Source organism: Mytilus edulis, chromosome 4 (assembly GCF_963676685.1).
Source record: "Mytilus edulis chromosome 4, xbMytEdul2.2, whole genome shotgun sequence".
Classification (NCBI taxonomy): Eukaryota; Metazoa; Mollusca; class Bivalvia; order Mytilida; family Mytilidae; genus Mytilus; species Mytilus edulis.
In genome coordinates, this window is record NC_092347.1 from 83814657 (window position 1) to 83836325 (window position 21669).

General features: G+C 31.5%; 1 protein-coding gene across 1 annotated transcript; it reads left to right on the forward strand.

Moving 5' to 3' along the window:
- Positions 1–16891, forward strand: LOC139520782 (clarin-2-like). Its single transcript, XM_071313719.1, has 4 exons — positions 1–373; positions 4605–4736; positions 12350–12535; positions 13339–16891. Exons 1-4 carry the CDS (start codon positions 124–126, stop codon positions 13599–13601), a joined length of 831 nt encoding a protein of 276 aa, XP_071169820.1. The 5' UTR covers positions 1–123; the 3' UTR covers positions 13602–16891.
- The last annotated feature ends 4778 nt before the right edge of the window (positions 16892–21669 follow it).

Sequence of the window (21669 nt, forward strand, 5' to 3'; positions counted from 1 at the left end):
ATAATATTGCATGATATTGACAGGTCTCTGTTTTTGGGTGTGACATTTTCGGAATGTTATCTTACTAGTTTATCAATTTTATAATTTACCCGGTAGTTTGTGATAAAGATTGTTCATCTTGAAATGGCAGGAGACAGCCATAAGAAAACGTTTTTAATTTTGACAGTGTTTATAAGTATAATTGCTGTTGGACTGACCGTAGCAGCATTTTCAACAGACAACTGGGTGAAATATACAGGCAGTAAATTAAATGACACAGGATGTTATAATAATACATCGGATGATGCTTGTACAACAAATGGAAGGTTTGGTCTGTTTAGAGGTGATAATGAAATAAATTACAACTTTGGACCTAGAGGCAGAAAAAGTAAAGGTAGGCCTATGTCGTAAAACAAATGATACTATATATATATATATATATATTGATTGGATAGCTAGGTTCTTTGAACAATTAAGCTACATCACAAGAGGTTGTCAAAGGGGGTACTCAACACGGAAACACATGAAATAAAAACAAGAGTATCTGTTTATTTCAGATGCTTTTCTTTTGTTTATAACATCTGTGATATATATTTTTATGCCCCACCTACGATAGTAGAGGGCATTATGTTTTCTGGTCTGTGCGTCCGTCCGTTCGTTCGTCCGTCCGTCTGTTCGTTCGTCCGTCTGTCCCGCTTCAGGTTAAAGTTTTTGGTCAAGGTAGTTTTTGATGAAGTTGAAGTCCAATCAACTTGAAACTTAGTACACATGTTCCTTATGATATGATCTTTCTAATTTTAAAGCCAAATTAAACTTTTGACCCCAATTTCATGGTCCACTGAACATAGAAAATGAAAGTGCATGTTTCAGGTTAAAGTTTTTGGTCAAGGTAGTTTTTGATGAAGTTGAAGTCCAATCAACTTGAATCTTAGTACACATGTTCCCTATGATATTATCTTTCTAATTTTAATGCCTAATTATATTTTTTATCCAATTTCGTGGTCCATTGAACATGGAAAATGATAGTGCGAGTGGGGCATCCGTGTATTTTCAATTTCAAATACCTTGCTTATTAGATGCTCGTCTGTCAATAAATGTTATGATAGCAAAATGTTCATAAAATCTTGCCACATCATTGTAGGTAAAAAATGTACTTATATAAGCCTGTTAAAATTGTATTTCATAATGTACATTAAACATACACATTTTGGATCTTTCAATTTACCATATATTTAATCAATAGTTTTATCAAATCTGTTGCTAACATAATTTCTGTCAAACTTGTCATCTTATGTTAGGGAGCTACCATTTGATTTTTATGGGGGGCTAGGATGAAAAATTTTGTCCTGCATTTTTTTTAAGCTGTAATCTCTGTCCTGCCTTTTTATTTTTCACTCTGTTCGGTCCTGCCTTTTTTTTTTAGTTTATCCTGACTTTTTTTTACCTAAATTGTCGTCCTAACTTCTTTTTTTTGCAAGTGTCTCATCCTGCCTTTTTTTTTTACTCAAAACTCCTGTCCTGCCTATTTTTTTCAAATTTCATCCTAGCCCCCCCATAAAAATCAAATGGTAGCTCCCTTAGCAACATTTGGATGTGCTACAATTAGAGTTATCTGTCCTGGGTTGAAATCTTGATACATGTCAGACCGGTATTTTGCAGGAGTTCTTAATATGACTTTCAACTAGGATAAGATCTCCAATGTTAGTTAAAAATCTCAAATATATATATACATTTTTTATATTGTCCGTCAAATTTATTTATGTTAGCACAATCTTATGTTACATTTGTAGCAACAAGTCTGTCAATATCTGATGTTAGCAACACTATTTAGTCGGTCAAATCTTATGTAAGCAACAATAATGTCTGTCAAATCTTATGTTAGCAACAAAAAAGTCCGTCAAATATTATGTTAGCAACAAAAAAGTCCATCAAATATTATGTTAGCAACAATAAAGTCTGTCAATTCTTACAATGTATGTTAGCAGTTAGCAACAACTTCATTTCTGTCAAATCTTATGTTAGCAGCATTGTTCATGTCTGTCAAATCTTATGTTAGCAGCATTGTTCATGTCTGTCAAATCTTATGTTAGCAGCATTGTTCATGTCTATCAAATCTAATGTTAGCAGCATTGTTCATGTCTGTCAAATCTTATGTAGCATTGTTCATCATGTTCATGTCTGTCAAATCTTATGTTAGCAACTCCAAGATAATCCTTTTTAACCGGATTTTTGTGACAAAAATGTCGGTTCTTGATTTGGGGATGTATGGCGGGCAGTCAGTCGGGCGGGCGGGCGGCAACCAAATGTTGTCTGTGCATTTACTCAGAAACCGCTCAACCAAAGCTTATAAAATTTTAATATGTTAACTTGTTACTGACAACAAAATGAAGGTCAAGTTCAATAATAACGATTTTGACTTTTACCGTTCAGGAGTTATGGTTCTTGAAATATTGAAAAATGGCGTTTCCAGTCGTGTCCGTGCATTTACGCATGAACTGTTCAACCAAAGCTTCCCAAATTTTATTATGTTGTTAATGATGACAAAATGGAGGTCAAGTTCAATAATGACGATTTTGTCTTTTACCGTTCAGGAGTTATGGTTCTTGAAAGATTGAAAAACTGTGTTGCCAGTCATGTCCGTGTGCTTACTCATGAACTGTTCCACCAAAGCTTTTCAAATTTTAATATGTTGTTACTGATGACAAAATGGAGGTCAAGTTCAATAATGTCGATTTTTTCTTTTACCGTTCAGGAGTTATAGTTCTTCAAAGATCGAAAAATGGCGTTACCATTCATGTTTTTGCATTTACTCATGAACCATTCAACCTAAGCTATTCAAATTTTAATATGTTGATACTGATGACAAAATGGAGGTCAAATTTGATATTGACGATTTTCACATTCACCGTTCATCAGTTATGGTTCTTGTGATATTGCCAGGACACAAATAAATGTTAATAAATACGGTTTGCTGTCGTTGTGACAGCCTCTTGTTTAAAGTTGTTACAATTCCTTTTTTATTGGTGCAGATGTTAAGAAATGTTTTATTCCAATTTGCCTTTCATATTTAATCAAGATATACATCCAAACCTTCAAAATACTGAAGATGTCAGGATTTTTTGTGTAGCTAACATTAGAATTTTCCGTCAAAATGTCTGTCAATTTTGTTATGATAACAACATTTTTTAAAGGTGTTCTTTTTTTTAAAAAATATAATGTAAACATGGTGAATAGATCTATTTTTTGTCAAAAAGTGTTTACTTATATAAGTATAACATGTATTCCAAAACAGAACTTCATAGGTGTTGATTTTGTTAAACATAATTTTGGGAACTTTTCAACTTTCTTATTTTGGAATCTGCCTTTATTAATAGTCTAAATGAAGACCTTGTGCGTGCATTATTGTAGTTGCTTCTGATTTGAATAATATAAAATGCATACCATATATGCATGTACATATATACAATATGGAGGTCGACTTTGAATTAGTCTGGTTTGCCTTTGAGTCGAATGCGGGAAAAGCACGAGAAATAAAGAGTACCAACACGAAAAACTGAAAACAAATAAGGGGAAAAACGTACATTGTAGCATGCACATGGAACCAAACACCAGAAAACGTGAACTAAAACGTCAAAACAGGTGAATTAAAAAGGCAGAAAACATTGTTAGAAAATAACTCTTTACCACCCTCTTATAAAAGTAGCTGTGGAACTGAAGCTATTGTGTTTTTTTTGTTTGTTTTTCTTCTATTAATGTATTAATGCTTGATCTAGGATTTATTACTGTAAAATGTTGATCACTAATTCATGAAATATAAATTATGATGATGATTTTTGAGTACCTGGTTATTATATATTTTCATAGAATGTACATGTACATGTACAATGTAGCTATGACTTAGAAATTTAATAACAGGCAAAACATTTGTATCATCAGGGCACATTTCATCTCCCCTTCTTCATGTTTTTATACATGTTATATATTTAAACAAAGAGACCAACAAAAAGGACATTGAATTGAAGGCCAAACAGAAAGAATTCATCTTGTACATTTGTATATGTTTATGACATTATTAAACATATTCTGATTTTACTATTAGGTAAGGAAGTAGTCAGGTTAGGTTTAGGAATTTTTGTCAGATGTTCAGACTCCTTTTGTTTTTTCCTGGTAATATATTTTTCCCCACTGCCATATCATCCACTTTTCTTTTCATAGAAGACTTCTAGATCTGTAGACAATAAAAAGGTCATAACGAAAAATAGATTCTAGATTTTTTTTTTATTACGATTTGAGACCCAAATAATGCTGACTCTAAATAGAAGGTAAAAGTAATAGTCAGCCTTTTCCCACCATTTTTTTGAAAATCAAAATATTTCATATGTTAAAAAAGGAGTTCCATAACCTTTTACTATAAAATTATTATAGCTCATAGCATGCATAGCATACCTTAACTGATGCTGACTTATATAATTAAATTATCATTTTTAAATTTTAGATTTTTTAAATTTCACCTGCATTAATTTTAAGTAATCAATAAACATGCTGATTGTTTTATTTGGCAGAAAACATACTGCTATTTCTTCTTCAGAAGAACTGTTACACTATTATTGTTTTTTTTTCTTCAGTTATTTGTACCGATGGTTGGTGTTCATACTATACAGTGAGGACAGATCAAGGAGAAACACTTGATACAGAGGCAGGGATTAAATATATTAAGAATATTTCCAGTATATATACTGAAAAAAAAGATAAAGGAGGTACAATTAGCATAGTTTAATTAATTAAACCCCAAATAAAGTTCTGTAGCTAGTTCTTTACTGTCTACGTTTTGTAAGCAGGCGGAAATGGTTTTGTATTCAATTTGTCTCGAATTTATGCCAACTTGCCTATGGCCAACTCATCCACTCAAACACTCTCACTAATTATTACAACTCGAATCACTTTATCAAACTCACACCACCAAAAAATAAAGAAATATAACAAACTCAAAGAAATGTTTTTCAGTAGATTGTTTTCTTCTTAGTAAATTACTACTTTCTCGTAGCACCTGTGTCACACAGAAACAGAACTCGCACCACTAAAGAAATGTCTTAAATCATAAGAAAGATCAAAATTGTCTTCTCTAAGTTATTTCCTCTGTTCTTTGAGCACCCATATCACACAGAGACAGAACTTGACTCTTACCTTTCGAAAAAAAAAGAAATAGCAACACTGATATATGTTTTAATCACCAGTGTTCTAGGTTGTCTTCTTCTTCTCTAAGCTATTCCCTCCTTTACTAATTAAAACTCCTATGGAAGAAGAAATGACAAACTAATTTAAACTATCAACATAATGCATCAGTGCATATAACAGTTTGAGAAACACGAACCCACCCTGTGTATCACCATAAACATTTCAAGTAGTCTTGAAGACTCTTCAAGCCGGGCTCGCACAGGTTTTTTCTAGTATATCAAATATATACAACCCGTGCTTATTACTGAGGCCATGTGCACCAATCTTCAAATCACAAGCCCATATAAGACCATTATTCTTCCTGCAAATTTAGAATTGCATCCTGTTTTAAAGGGAATTTTGAAAAAACAACAACATTATTTTCGGGTGTTGAAATCATCACATTAATAACACAATTTATAAGCAGTACACAGATTAGAGGGGAAAAATTGGTCTCAAAGAACCTCTTCTACTGTAAAAATATAAAAGAAAGTTTCAGAAAATACTGTTCTCATCACAGTAAGCGTTGTAATTAGTGTACTTATGTTGTCATTAAAAAAAAAACTCTTTTTCATAAATATGTTTGGGCCCATATATTTTGGTAAGTTGGTTATATTTTTGGGGAAAGACGGCTTCAAGCCGTCAATTCCCTAATGGGGTTGGCCAGAGTATCATTCCCTCACGTCAATCATTTTGTTTTGATAGTTTGGAAACCCCCTCAAAATGTCATACTGAAATTGATGACAAGGAGAACAGATTTACTTTAAATACATTTTTTACACATTTCCCTTCTGTTTCTCATGAAATTATCGTATATTGAGCTTTCCCTTACACTATATACGTTTCTTTACATTCCGGAAAAATCAGTATTACAAAATATTCTAAATATATCTAACCTAGTGACGTCATTGTTGGAATGCCACACTACACAGGGATATCCTGTATTTATTATAATCAAAGAGCTGAAAGCTCTGAGGAAAAATGACGCCACTGTCTCTAATATTGGGATAGTTTTTATGCAAGTCTTGATTTTCACATACCTTAATTAGTTTAACAATGTAACATGTCTCGTAAGCATATAATTGATATTTGTATATGTGTGTGTGTGAAGTGAAGGTGACAACTGGCTGTGTTTTTTTTAAGACAAATGAATAGGTCAAGACTACCTGAATTGTACAAATAAATACCGTAGAAAGGCTTGTATATTTCTCACTGGTACATAGAATGAATCCGTGTCCGTTCGCGCCCATTCACGTTTGCGCCCACTCATGTTCGCCCCCTTTCACTTTCACACCCAATCTTAATTGGTTTTGTGTTTAATAACTCTGTAAGCAAGTGTTTTCTTATGTAGCAAAGGGGCTGCTGGCTCAGTCGCTATGCCTTGTTACGGGGTCATAATTTTATGCGAAAAATCATTAGAAAAACGTTTACACCAATAACAGGAACTAGTTGTTGCAGTTATCAAAGATCAAACAGATTCACTTTTGTTTTCATTTAATTCCAAGTCCAAGAAATAAACATAGGACAATGTCAATATCAAATGTACGACTCCTAACTGTAACTATCTCGACTCTCTGTTCTTACTCTTTATCCACACTATTTCTATTCTCTACTCTACTACTCTACTACTCTACTACTCTTTTACATTTATTTTCACACACTATTTATACTATTAATCAGACAATACTTCATTTGAAACAATACTCAAATTAATTTGACATTTCATAACACCTAGCAATAAGTAACAGTTTTCACATAATTAATATAAAAGATAATTATAATTCCTCATATAATCTCATTAACACATATTCTCCTATATGCTTAATTCTCTCACATTAATTCTCAATCTGTCACAAATCCTTAAATATCAAATGTCCCTAATTAACTCACATTTTGTTTTGACATGTAAATTATAAAATTTGTAAAAACAGTATTTTTGTAAATGTCCAATTTTTTAATAAAATAATAAATTTAAATATAAGTCCAAATTAGCCTTATGACATATGGCTCCTCCTCCACTAAACACGTCCTCGTGTTTATAAAAGTTAGTAAAATCTTCCTCCATGTTCTCTTCTATCATGTCTATTGTTTCGCCGATGGTTAAAATGTCCTTGATGATACTCATCTTGTTGTTGATTCCATTGTTGTGGTTGTTGATTCCATTCTTGCGGTTGTTGAATCACCTTTTGCTGGTTTTGGAGCTGTTGTTGTTGCTGGTACCGTTTTATCACTAAATCTTGTTGTTCATTTTTCTTTTTCAATTGCTCTATTTCTTCTTTCCAATGTTTTAGTGATTCTGTATATTGCTGGCCTACTGTTCTTTGCAATTGCTCATAATCAAATGCTAAATTCACATACTTTGGATGGTTTGCAACAATTTCCTCATAGTCTTCATCAAATTTACACTTAACTAAGTGATGCTGTCTTCTTTCCTTATTGCACGCTTCCATGATCCTCAAATTTTCACTTTTTAAAAATTCATTCCTCCAATGCAGGTTAAACATATCTAGATCTTCTGGTGTGGCTTTAAACTTTTCTAATTCCTCTTGTAATTCCTTAATTTGTATAACATGTGAATCTAAACTTGTCTTGGTTGATTTTAGCTCTTCTTTCAGATCACTTATTTCTTCATCTTTCTTGCTATGTTGAAATTTAAATTTTCCACTGTTAATATTTTTCTCTTTTAATTTTTCTTTAATTCTTTTCAATTCCACTTTAACTGAATACGTTGTGTCCAAAGCACTTACAAAAGCTGTATTTCTGGTGTTTGTAAATGGTAATTCCAGCATTTGTCGTTTTCTGTCAAAATGTTCATTGAATCTGGATCGGTCCCTGTCTGCTCTCTTCTTACTTTTCACTTTGATGTCATTGCACTTCTGATGTCCTTTTACTTCCACTGATGGTTTATGAATGTTACACATTCTTGCATAATGTCCCTTTTCTCCACATTTATAACAACTTTTGAAAGTAGCAAAACATAATCTGCTATGCCCAATTCCACATTTACAACATACTGGTCTTTGACTTCGAAAGTTCGATAATCTCCATTGTGGTCTTAAATTAAATTCCATATTGCCAGTTGTTTCTTTTAAAGGGAAACACTCACTTGTTGCAGTAAAAGGTATCTGGTATCTTTGTTGAGATGATAAGTCAACTTGCCCGGGTCACGTCCACCATATGTAGCAAAGGGGCTGCTGGCTCAGTCGCTAAGCCTTGTTACGGGGTCATAATTTTATGCGAAAAATCATTAGAAAAACGTTTACACCAATAACAGGAACTAGTTGTTGCAGTTATCAAAGATCAAACAGATTCACTTTTGTTTTCATTTAATTCCAAGTCCAAGAAATAAACATAGGACAATGTCAATATCAAATGTACGACTCCTAACTGTAACTATCTCGACTCTCTGTTCTTACTCTTTATCCACACTATTTCTATTCTCTACTCTACTACTCTACTACTCTACTACTCTTTTACATGATGATGTGTGGTTGTTTAGAGTCCGACTATCCTGTCTGGATATCGCGGACTGTATCTACCTATTCTATAGACTGGAGTCTGTCGGTCTTTTTGCCTTCATTTTACTCCGACTGCGTTGGTCTTGCTGGTACGGAGTATCAGGACGTGATGATTGTATGGCTGATTGTATTGCCTCTTTGGATTGTTCGTTGAGGACTGGTGATGTGTGCGGTGGTGTGCGCAGTAGGTCTGGGTGGTCGATGTCAAACCCATCTTCATAGTCGACCCTACTGCGCTTGCCTCTGTCATTGGTGGAGGTGTAATACACAAGGCGGTGGCAGGCCTTGTTGGGGTTGTAGGGACTGGTGACAATATCCCTATTGACTACAACCCCAACTGGTTCCCCTTTGTACTTAGTTGGTGTTAGTACGTGTCCAACTACGCTGTCTCTTGCCTCTGTTTGTGTGTTGGTAGTTTGTTGGACTTGCTCAGCAGGTATCACGGCTGTTTTTGTTGCCTTCCACTGGTCAAAGCGCTTTGCGTCTCTTCTCCTGGTGGAGGGTGGCTTGCTCTTCAGGGCCGGCTTGGATTTACTAGAGGATGCCTCTGGTTCCTTAGCCTTGGTCCACGTCAGTTGTACTGACACCTGGTCAGAACTTGCCGAGAACTTCCAGGCAGGTTCTTTTCCAGTCAACTTCATGGCAGCTAACAAAGCGCTCAAGTCATCGGGTATTTCCATGATGATTTGTCCAAAAAGTGAGTAGTGTTAATTAAGCAGTGATCAGTACGGGTACTACATTTATTTTCACACACTATTTATACTATTAATCAGACAATACTTCATTTGAAACAATACTCAAATTAATTTGACATTTCATAACACCTAGCAATAAGTAACAGTTTTCACATAATTAATATAAAAGATAATTATAATTCCTCATATAATCTCATTAACACATATTCTCCTATATGCTTAATTCTCTCACATTAATTCTCAATCTGTCACAAATCCTTAAATATCAAATGTCCCTAATTAACTCACATTTTGTTTTGACATGTAAATTATAAAATTTGTAAAAACAGTATTTTTGTAAATGTCCAATTTTTTAATAAAATAATAAATTTAAATATAAGTCCAAATTAGCCTTATGACATCTTATAAGTATAATTGTTGTCATTGTCTCAAAAATAAAGTGTTGAATAAAACTTAATCATGTATTGGATAGGGTATTGTTAAAAATAATAATAATCCTTTCTAAATAAAGTGGTATTTTGTCAACGTTTTATTTTGTGTTGAACAACTCTTAATCATGTTTTGGTTAGTGTATTGCTATAACTTTGTTTCATTGACTTGTTTCAAAATGAAGTGAGATTCTGACTATGTTTTTTTCTGTGTGTTGAATAAATTTTATCATGTTTTGGTTATAATAGTGGATTGCCATTGTCCATTTTATTTTAATAATTGTCTAATTGTTAAAACAACAGTTGGGTAAGGGATTCGTTGTTTACCTTTATACACAACAACATATTCACTTTGGTTTCCTTATTTACCTAAATACACCAACATATTCACTATGTACTTGGTAACAGTTATTAATTAATTGAATAGAAAATATTATAACAAATATTATTGGACGTCAAATAGGTGCCGATTTGACTAGATGCCAATTTAACCAGGTGCCGACTTAACTTGTACGTTTCAATTCCTCTGCGATCGTTTGCGGTATTTTCTTGAGAAAACCTATTTTCCATCATCAAAGAGAAGAAGAAACTGCTTGAAAATGATTCTGGAACGCTTCATGATTGTTAAAATAAGTTAACAATTTTGAAACTTGCGATGTTTAAACAGGAAGTTTCAAAAGCACGTGTAAAAGAAGAAATTAACCGGTGAGAGTGGAAATCCGTACATGATAGTACGACTTTGAAAGTAAAACAGTTCCATCCTTTTGTAAAACAGTCTTTAATATACCTATCACATTAATGTTTGAAGGGTCTTAAGCTTATTCAAACCATATAAGTCGGTATGAAACACCAAAACGGAATGAACAATAACCGATTACGTTTTGTAGTTTACAAATTCTAAACTGGTTCCCGTCAAACTACAACATTTTGTTCGAGTGTAGTGGAATACAAGCAGGAACCAGTTTGTTTGTATAGTAAATTATGAAACCGAGTGTAAACTGGTTCCTGGCTGATAACTACACAATGATCATGCATAATGATAACACAAGCAGATTCCAGTTTGTATGGAAAATAGTAAATACGAAACCAAGCACGGTAGGCAGAGAAATGTTATGAAGTTCAGGTCGGCAGTAATGGAACAATGACTGCGTCATTTTCCAAAAATCATTCACAGTATTTGTATACTAATTTAAAATCCGTATTTGTTAAATATAAACCTAGTGATGTTTGCTGTAGTGTAGATGATTCACACATCAACATGCAATGCTCTAATCTGAGGCTATAATCAGATAATATGTAGGTCAACTTTCGCGGTAAACAATGTCAATGGGGATACATGAGATTAGGGAGAGACACGGCAGTTTTCATTGTTTCTGTAAAGTTCTGTTTTTAGAATCTTCCTCCAATCCAGGAGCACCTCAATTGATGAGTAATTTTACACTAAAATCAAAGTATTAGTAAATGTTTCTGAACATATGTGACATTTAGTATAGATAGATAGATAGATAGATTATTTTATTAACCAATCATGGTGCCCAAAATTTGAGCTATACAATCAAATGAATTACAAAATATTAAAAGCACAGAAAATGATTAGAATGATTAAAGTACATTTAAACAAAAAACCACATGAACACACATTTACACTAATTAACCTGATATAAACCAAGTATGATAAGTAGTCTTCTATATAAAAAAAAAATGTGTACCAACATAATTATTGAAATGTTTAAAAAAAAATTAAAAAAAAAATGTTGCTTTTTGTAGTTTATACCTATTGAGATTGGGGAGAGCAACTGTAGTTTTCATCCTGTCAGTAAAGTTATGTTTTAGAATCTTTCTCCAAGTAAGGAGCACCTCAATTGATGAGTAATTACCCACTAAAATGAAAGTTAATGTATATGAACACTAAAAATGTCACATTAAGTATATATATGATAAGTAGTTATCAATTAAAAAATAATTTTGCGTACCAACATAATTATTGTAGTGGTAATTTTTTTTTCATTTTTTTTTAAATATTGCTTTTTGTAGTTTAAAAGCTATTTATTCATGAATTTTACAGATATATCAAAATGTGGGATCTGGAAACAAACTTCACACAGCTTATATCAATCATATTTGATTTTAAAAGTACATGTATCCCTGTGATGAGAGTTGTAACTGGGAACTTTATCAATGGAAAATTAAAACTGAATAGATTTTTCAGTCCTCACTTTCTTGAGAATACTGTCACAAAAAAATGAGAATGGTCTTAGCCTGCCATTCAGTTGTACATAATTGTCTCTATGATGAATTATTGACAAAGGAAATGAAATAACAATAAACAACAATTAGTTTCATTATTGTCAGCCTTTCTATATGTTCTAGCTGTTCTTTTGCTCATTCCTTGTATGTAGACTATCAAAAGATACCCCCCTAAAAATTGAAACAATGGCCGTCTTTTCCCTCAGAGCTCTTCAGCTCTTTGATTATTACATTATTAACTCATATTGTGGACTTTTCTTTTTTTCAGAAAATGTACATGACTGGGAATATGGACTGTTTGGTTTTGGTTATTGGGTTACCATTCTGGTGATGCTATCTTTAGGAATAGTTTGGGGACTGGTTACCATTAGTTTTACAGTTTTCAACATCTTTGGTAAACCTATAGAGACAATAACAGGTCCGCTAGGATTGTATCTGTGGAACTTATTAGGTTGTAAGTACTGGTTTTATAAATTATCCAATCATTTATTGCAAATTTATTTTAAGTTAATTGTGCTGAAATATTTCTTTTACATGTACCATGAAATTCATAAAATATATGAGTGCATTTACAATTGCATTCATTTAGCATGTTTACAGATTTCATTTTAACCAAAATTTCAAAGTAAAATCTGTTATTGATTTTGGTATGAACGACAGAATGGATAAGTTGATAGAATTACTTTTATTTAAGTGGTGGCTCCTATGCAAATATTCAGCATAACGTGCTGACATGTTAAATCAGAACTCTTCTGAATTTTCATTTTCATATGTTTAAATTTCCAGGATTTAATGCTTGTACAAAATCAAACAGACTTACATGTATCCTACTCTAAGCCCCACTTCCACCTCCTTGTAGCTGAACAGGGGACTTAGACAAAATTTGAAGCAGTAGCTGTAATTAAATAAATTAATAAATAAAAAGGTACCATTTACCTATACCATGAAAGCGCAAAAATATAATCAAAAGCCACATTCAAACGAATGATTTTTATGTGCAAATAAAATTCACAGAAAACTATATCTTGTGCATATTTTCTATACAAATAACCATTTAAATGTAACACCATACAAAAAGATTATCCTAAAATTATTTATTATTGTTTTTTAAATGTTCATAAATCATTTACATTTTTATTTTTTTACAACAGATTTTGGACAATGTTAAATATATATATAAAAAAAAGAGATGTTGCTTAAGTAGCTTTTACTAAAAAGCCCAACAAAATTATGTTTTTTTTCTTTTTTTATTTCCAGTGATATTCATGTTAATTGGAGTAATCTTGTTTGCTGTGCTGTTCCAAACCAACTTTGCAAAAAATGTTTTACCGCAGAACGACTATGGATACCATACATTCCGGACCGACTCATCTCTGGACTATTCTTTTTACTTCACTGTGGGATCATTAGTAGGTTTTCTATTGAACTTACTCCTTCTTATGTTTTCTGGATACAGTGTGAGGTGTGCCTGTACACAGGAGGCTAATAAGGCAATAGACAATGGCATTATATTGTACTAATGTTAGATTGAACTGCTATACTTAGATAATGCCTTGTTACAGAAAAAAAAACATACTTGAAAAGTCACTCTCACGCAGGTAGCATTGTTTTCAAAATTATTAAATTCCATAATTAAAGGCGTTTGATATTCCTGTTCTAAATTGACGGAAGTGCATGTATGCCTCTTTACAGCTGTCTGTCTTTCACAGCCATTGCTTATTAACTTCCTGTTTATCTAATCCTCATATTTTCCAGACTTATTCATGATTCAACTTGTTGTTTACCAAATACTTATATAGCAGTGGTATCATCAAGGAACAATAGTTTAAAGTTTTCTTTTTGGGGTATATTTAAAAGAATTTGGAAAATTAAACCCAGAAAAGTTTATGACAGTGACTTTTCAAGTATAAATTGATTAATATGATAATCAGTTCTGCCTTAATTCAATGCAAGAAATATTGGCTGCTGTTTTGTGATGAAATGAGTTATGCATAGAGGTACATTTTGTACGAATTTGGGACTATGAAATCTTATATATTCAATAAGAAAAAAAAATATAGGATAATGTGATGTCAATTTCTGTAATAAAATTAAGTCTTTAACATGTGGTTATACTGTTACATGTATAAATTTTCCATTTTTGTCTTTTTTCAAAGGTTGCTATTTTAAGGTAATAGGGGGCACATTGACATTTGGTGTTAAGTGATGATTCAATGTATATTTAAAACCCCAAAAATATCGCAGGATAACAGAACTGATATAATGTTTCGGCAACAAAAAATGTATTTGTTTTCACAGATGTAATAGGACACAAATATAAAGTACAATTACTAATTGTGTGACTGTTTGTGAAAAATAAGGTTGCATTTGTGCCTTTTTGTAAAGTTTGTACAAGAATTATGAAAAATGAATGTTATTCTGTATTTGTAAAATTGTATTTTATTTTTCATGAGAAAACTTCCAATTTTGCTTCTTTTGAAATGATAAAGTAAACAAGACATTTTAAATGTTTGTTGTATAACATGTCTGTTTTGATGATCTAGTGATGGCTTTGTTTGTAAAGTGTATGTGTGTTCTTACATATAGATCTGCATCATCTATGATAAAACTTTGGAATTGGATAAATATTTATAGCTAATTTAATAACAGTGAAAGGCTGAATCATTATTTTCCATATTATTAATTAACACTTCTATTTCATCCAGATTATTTCCTACGCAAATAGGGCAGATTTTTTAAAGATTCAAAATGAATCATATATATATGACTTAAGACCAAATTAAATCAAGGCATACATAACTATTGATCCTCTATGGATCTTTTTGGGGTCAGTAGTGAACTGTATAACCAATTTAGCAAAGGACTTTTCCAGCCAAGTTTTGTATAAATTAAACAATGAAATACCATTACCACATGACGGCATTGAACTAATTATTTAAGTTTTTAGCTAAAATAGTTATTACTTAATTTGCATTGTCAGTTTCCCATTATTAATTAATCAGCATTATAAATTATTATTTGTTAGAAATTGTTGATTAGTATGTTATGTAAGTGTTATAAAACATTTAATGGTTGTTACTGTTGTAAGAGTAAATTCCCACCTTTTATTTTTAAATCAAAAATCATTTATTTTATATTTTCCTGTAAACTTTGTATCACATTTTTCTAACAAAAATGAAATAAACTAAGAACTTTTTTATGTTGCCTTTATTAAAAAAAATTCAATGCACTTTTACATTCTTAATTTTGCCAAAAATTATGTTTTTGGTCAGGGGAGATAATAATTTGCACAAATGTGTTAAATCCAAGGGGAGATAATTGAATGAATGTAAGGCCAAACAAAAAGGTATGTGTGTTTACTGTCACATGCTGAAAAGAAGTAAGATAGGGATTTTTTTTTAATTTAATTTATTTTTTTACATTGAGTGTATGGGAGAAACATTGTGACTTTAACAGTACTTAATCAAAAATGGCCAAAAAAATAGGGGTACAGTAAACACACAAACTTTTATTTTTGGCCGAACTTCAAATCAGCAAATTTATTTATTTTTAGTTGAATTTAAAGAAAACAATATTTTATTTTATAACTGTAGTTAATCTCAGTAATCTTTTAAAAAAAATGATATCCTTAGGATTCCATATTTGTTAAAAGCATATGACTAATACTTTGTAAATTAAATTTTGAATGTTAATCTTGTTTTTAAAGAAATTCATTGGTAAACTTATGAATTTATTTATCTCCCAAGAGCATTCTGAATATTTTTTCCATTTTTTGTGCAACAATTAATATTTTCTGCATAACATTGCAATTCATTAGAGTTCTTCTCTATTTTTCTGGTCTCTGATTTTATAATTTTTGCCTAAAACTTGCCATTTTATTTTGTTGCCATTAAATTTACACATCATGCATGAATATTTAGATGAAATTAGATAAATCTTTTTGTTATTTAAGATACAAATATTCTATACTAAAATTAATATGTTTTTTAATTGTATACAATTACTCTATAAATGTTGTGACAGTTTCCAATATCAGACTTCTGAATCTGTTATCTGAGGATATTTTAAAAAAGTAATTCTGTTTTTGTAATGTTTTTCTGAGAGAAATAGCATTTTCCATAGGGCTATATATATTTATTTTTACATCATGTTTTTTTTTAAATATCGATCAGCAAAACAAGATTGAAAATGTTTGGTATAATTTTATTTACGAGTCCAACTTTTGAAAGCTAGTCCTGGATTTCATGTACAAGGTAAATTGTTAAAAAATTATGTTTCATATTAGGAAGAACTTATTTTTTCAAATTTCATAGAATAATGTTTCTACCATAATCTTTTTTATATGTTTCAGAAATGAATTAGAACATAATATATATCGCTTATGATCTGTCTCGTATCATCGTTTTTGCTAGTCCTTATTTTAATCAGGGAATACCATATAATTATGTACAAATGTAATTCGAAATCAGTTTTAATTTATAAAATGTAATCCCTTAGATAACAGGAATTCTGTCTCATTGGTAATTTTATTTAACAGTGATATAAATATAAATATGATAGTGTCTGTATGAATGAGACAAAATAAGAAATTTAATCTGAAGAGTAAATAATCAAGAAGTCCATTCTTTAATAAAAGAAAAAAATATATTCTGATACAGATGATTATTCGACATCAGTTTTAAGGTAAAAATTGCATGAAATCCATCAAAGCCATATGGTACTGACTTGATATCTCAATCTTTCAAGGTTCATCACTACTTTTAAGATTCACAAAACATAGTACATTGATCAGAACATTCTATACATCCCATCCATGGACATTTCCATATTTCAAGATATTTATCAATGAAATCAACACTTAGATATTCATAAACAAATTTTTGCTAATCACCTTCAAAAGGTAGAATACTTTGTACTTTTTAAAAAATACTTTGAGATGAATTCACATATCTTGATAACCAAAGGGTAAAAATACATGTTAGTCCAGATTTTGTACTCTGATTTTACTGATACATTTATGTCATATAAGTACATGTATGTATAAGAAACTTGTTTAATTCTGGAATCAAACTCCAAAATAAGATGAATTTTAAAAAAGATTGATGGTTTTTATGCCCCACCTACGATAGTAGAGGGGCATTATGTTTTCTGGTCTGTGCGTCTGTTTGTTCGTTCGTCTGTTCGTCCGTTCTTCCCGCTTCAAGTTAAAGTTTTTGGTCAAGGTAGTTTTTGATGAAGTTGAAGTCCAATCAACTTGAAACTTAGTATGCATGTTCCCTATGGTATTATCTTTCTAATTTAAATGCCATATTAGAGTTTTTATCCCATTTTCACGGTCCACTAAACATTGAAAATGATGTTGCGAGTGGGGCATGTAGATGGTTTTTATGCCCCACCTACGATAGTAGAGGGGCATTACGTTTTCTGGTCTGTGCGTCTGTTTGTTCGTTCGTCTGTTCGTCCGTTCTTCCCGCTTCAAGTTAAAGTTTTTGGTCAAGGTAGTTTTTGATGAAGTTGAAGTCCAATCAACTTGAAACTTAGTATACATGTTCCCTATGGTATTATCTTTCTAATTTAAATGCCATATTAGAGTTTTTATCCCATTTTCACGGTCCACTAAACATTGAAAATGATGTTGCGAGTGGGGCATCCGTGTACTATGGACACATTCTTGTTTTAAACTACTTATTTGAAACCTTGATAAATTATGATTGTATATTTTGTACATAAGATTTATTGTTAACATGAGAAGTTTACATTCCATTTTGAACTGTTAAGAAATCCATTATTTATATTTTTAGAAAACAAATCCATGTTGTACTATGTGTTCCTAGTTTTACATTCCTTTTAAGACACTGGTTGTCCATTTCTATGATTGTGGTGCTAGTAATTGTAATTTATTGTAGTTATTACCATGGCATTTATATGTCACATGACGTTATTACCATGGCATTTAGATGTCACATGGCATAGTTGACTCTCTTTATTTTAAAATAGGAAGCTAGAATGTGTGTGGCTATCTTATATTGAAATATTTGGTAAATTGTTGAGATGTTTCCAAAAAGAAGAAAGACAATTTTTATTTGAAAATAGGGGTAAAACACAAGTTTTGTTATAAATTATGTGTCTACCCTTCCAAACATATGAATTATCTGTTTATATTTGCAACCAATGTTGTAAGTGAATATCCCATTAAATGTTAATGATTAAGAAAATGGCCAAAGGATTCCTCCATATGCCTGTATTTTAACATAAAGAGAGAAAGCTGAGTTAGATTTACAAAAATACCAAAGTGTACTATGACCATTCTTGTGTGCTTATTCTCACATTATTTATTCACTAGCTTTAGTAGGTATGCTTTATGAGAAAACCAAAAATTCAAAACACAAATTGTCATAAATTTTCATATAATTATGCTTGACTGGAGCTATTGTAAATAGTTCTTTTCTGGTCAGAGACCACAATTGCCATCCCTTGATTTTCGTTGTCCACAAATGTAGTCCCTAGTGTGGACAGTGTGTTACTTGCCAATTTTTTTTTATACCCCTTCCAAATGTACTTGTTAATGTTTTATGCCTCAATTAGCAAGTCAAGGAATGAAATGACACTGTCAAAAAATTTGGGTCATGAATTATAAAGTAAAGTAGTGATTTGGTCCAGTTGAAAAAGGTTAAAAATTAGCACTTCGGAAGCTGTCAAAAGATTTCAAGACCCCCTTAACATAAAATTGTCCATATTTTGAGTTAAAGCCGTTGAAGTTTTCTATAATTTTGATATAATTTGTCCCAAAAGTAGTACAACACACTGTAAAAAATTTATTGAGAAAGCGCAGGTGGGATTTTTTTAATTTGAATTTATTGTCTAAAAGAAATGCACTACGAAATAATTGTGGTCTTGGACTGTGTAGAAAAGTTTAAAAAAAAATGAAGAATTGTTTTTCTTTTACTAAAATCAAGTTTTAAATTTATTCAGCCCATTTTAATTTTAAAAAGTCTAGTCTTTTATGCATGAATGTTTCAGAATATTTTGTGAAGAACAATTTTACTACGTTTCTTTGTATAATTTATACTGTTACACATATTACATATCAATAATTGTTATTTAGTGATGTTTGTATATTTGTTTTGATTATATTTTTGATTATATTTATTTTACAATCAAATGTAGAACTAGTCAAATAGGTTGTATTGTTGTTAGTATCAAAGGCTAGGCAATCTTTATTTGTATTTAAACAGATTAATTCTTAATAAATAATTGAAGTATCAAAATCTTTTTTATTACATTTTTGTTACCTCTTATTAACAAGAAAGGCCTTGATGATTTTGAGGTAGCTTGGGCCTATGGTCATAAAACTTTACTCAGTGTTTGGAGTACAAAAAGTCTGCTGGAAACACCAAATTCAGAATTTGATTGGTTGAATTATGAGTCTGAAAACAATAATTATACTTCATGTATAATAAATGTTTATGACAGCAAGGTCTGTTTGCCTGAAGTGTGGGACATCATGTGTTTGAACCCAAACAGTGTCTTTTAAATTGGTATTTGCAGCTACTCTGCTAAGCATCACACATTTAGGAGTAAAAGCAAAGACTGGTTGCCTCAGAGTCAGAATTTTGTGTCCAGGTATGGTGACATGTCTTCCTGCATACTTATACATTGTACCTTGTGTAATAAAACATTAACAAGCATTCTGAGAGTATTGCACAGCAATACATAGTCCCCTACCGATTAAAAATTCATTCAATTGGAACACAATGCTAACTTGATCTGTAGCTTGTCATGTTGTAAACACTATAACAAATATCAAGTCAATATCTACAAGCTTGACATAAGTTTAAAACTGATTATTTCAGTGTATGTTTTTTTTAAGTCTAAGGACCATAACTCTGCACAAAACCATCAGAATGTAACAAAATTTGAACTTGATCTGTAACTTGTCATGATAAAACTATATATCAATTATCAAATAAATATCTTTAAGATTTCCCCCCCAAAAAAGAGTGGAAAACTGATCATTTGATGAATTTCCAAGTCCAAGGACCATGTCTCTGCATGAAAGCATCAGACTGGAACAAAACTTGAAATTGATCTGTAACATGTCATGATAAAACAATACACCAAATATCAAATCAACATCGATCTTCACGCACAAGAAAAAAAGTGTGGAAAACTTATTTGACGGATGGACAGACAAAAGGACAGAGTGCACACCTAAAGTCCTCTTCGAATGTTGGTAGGGGATTAAAAATCAGGCTGAACATTATGGAATAGGTCAAATCAGGGTTAATTTTCAAATAACATTTACATACTCTTGCCCTGAATATGCATTTGATTTGCTGCTGGATGGTAGACATCCATCCATTATCCTCCTATTCAGAGATATTTAACATCATTTGGGAAATTAACCATCTATATAGACATATATCTATATATATGTACATAAAATTCAATGGAAACAGTGGGCAAAATTATTGAACTAAAAATCAAAAGGTAAAAAAAACTTGAAATAGGTTTACAGTATTGTCTACAGCTTTTACTCATCTTTGTACTTGTCAAAACTACACTGGGTGCGGGAGTTTCTTGCTGCATGGAAGACCCATTGGTGGCCTTCGGCTGTTGTCTACTCTATGGTGGGGTTGTTTTCTCTATGAAACATTTCCCATTTCCATTCTCAATTTTACACATATATTGTTACATTGTGTGTATGAGGGAAGCAGCTGTTTGGATTAGGTTTTGGGGTGGCAGAGTGTAAAAACATTAACTTTTTAAGAAAGGAGGAAAATGCTGATTGCATTTTTTATGCCAAAGCAGTAGCTGAGGGTGCATAAATGTTTACATTCGTCCATATGTCCTCAAATTGAATTCCCTTCTCTAAATTTAGTTTGAAATAACCAAATGTTTTGAAATTTATACACATTGCTTATTCCCAAAACCACAGATCAAGTTTGAATTTTTGGTGGCGTCACTTTTTAACCATTTAGAGTTATGCTCCTTTACAAATGGAAAAAATGCTGAATTTTTCACTATCTTTCTTTTACTTTAAGTTTGCTTCAACCAATTTTTATGAGATTTATACACATTGCTTATTACCACAAAACTCAGACAAAGTATGAATTTAAGAAGCGTCACGATTACTGTTCTTAAATTATGTGCCTTTGTAACGTTTTCTGCAATCAGGGGCATCATCTGTGTCCAATAGATATATTCCCCATCTATTTTGCATATTGAAGAGTAAAGGTTTTATTCTTGATAATCATATTTGTCATCATGTATAGATAAACACATCAGATAACATTACATTTAATTTTTAAAACAAGAATATGAATTTATAGGACTTTTGTTGCAAGATAACATGTGACCACTATTCTCCATATCCAAAAGGTTTCATACTTTATATCCAGTAAAATGAGATCAGAGAAGTGTAAAGTGCAGCCATTAACTAAAGTTTGAGATATTAATGCTTATTTCTTTATCTGATCAGATGGAACATGGGTAATAATAAAAAAAGTTGTTAAAGGTTCTGTAAATTAAGAAGTTATTATGAGGTTTATATTTATGCAAATAATGTTACTCTATCTGTATCACAAA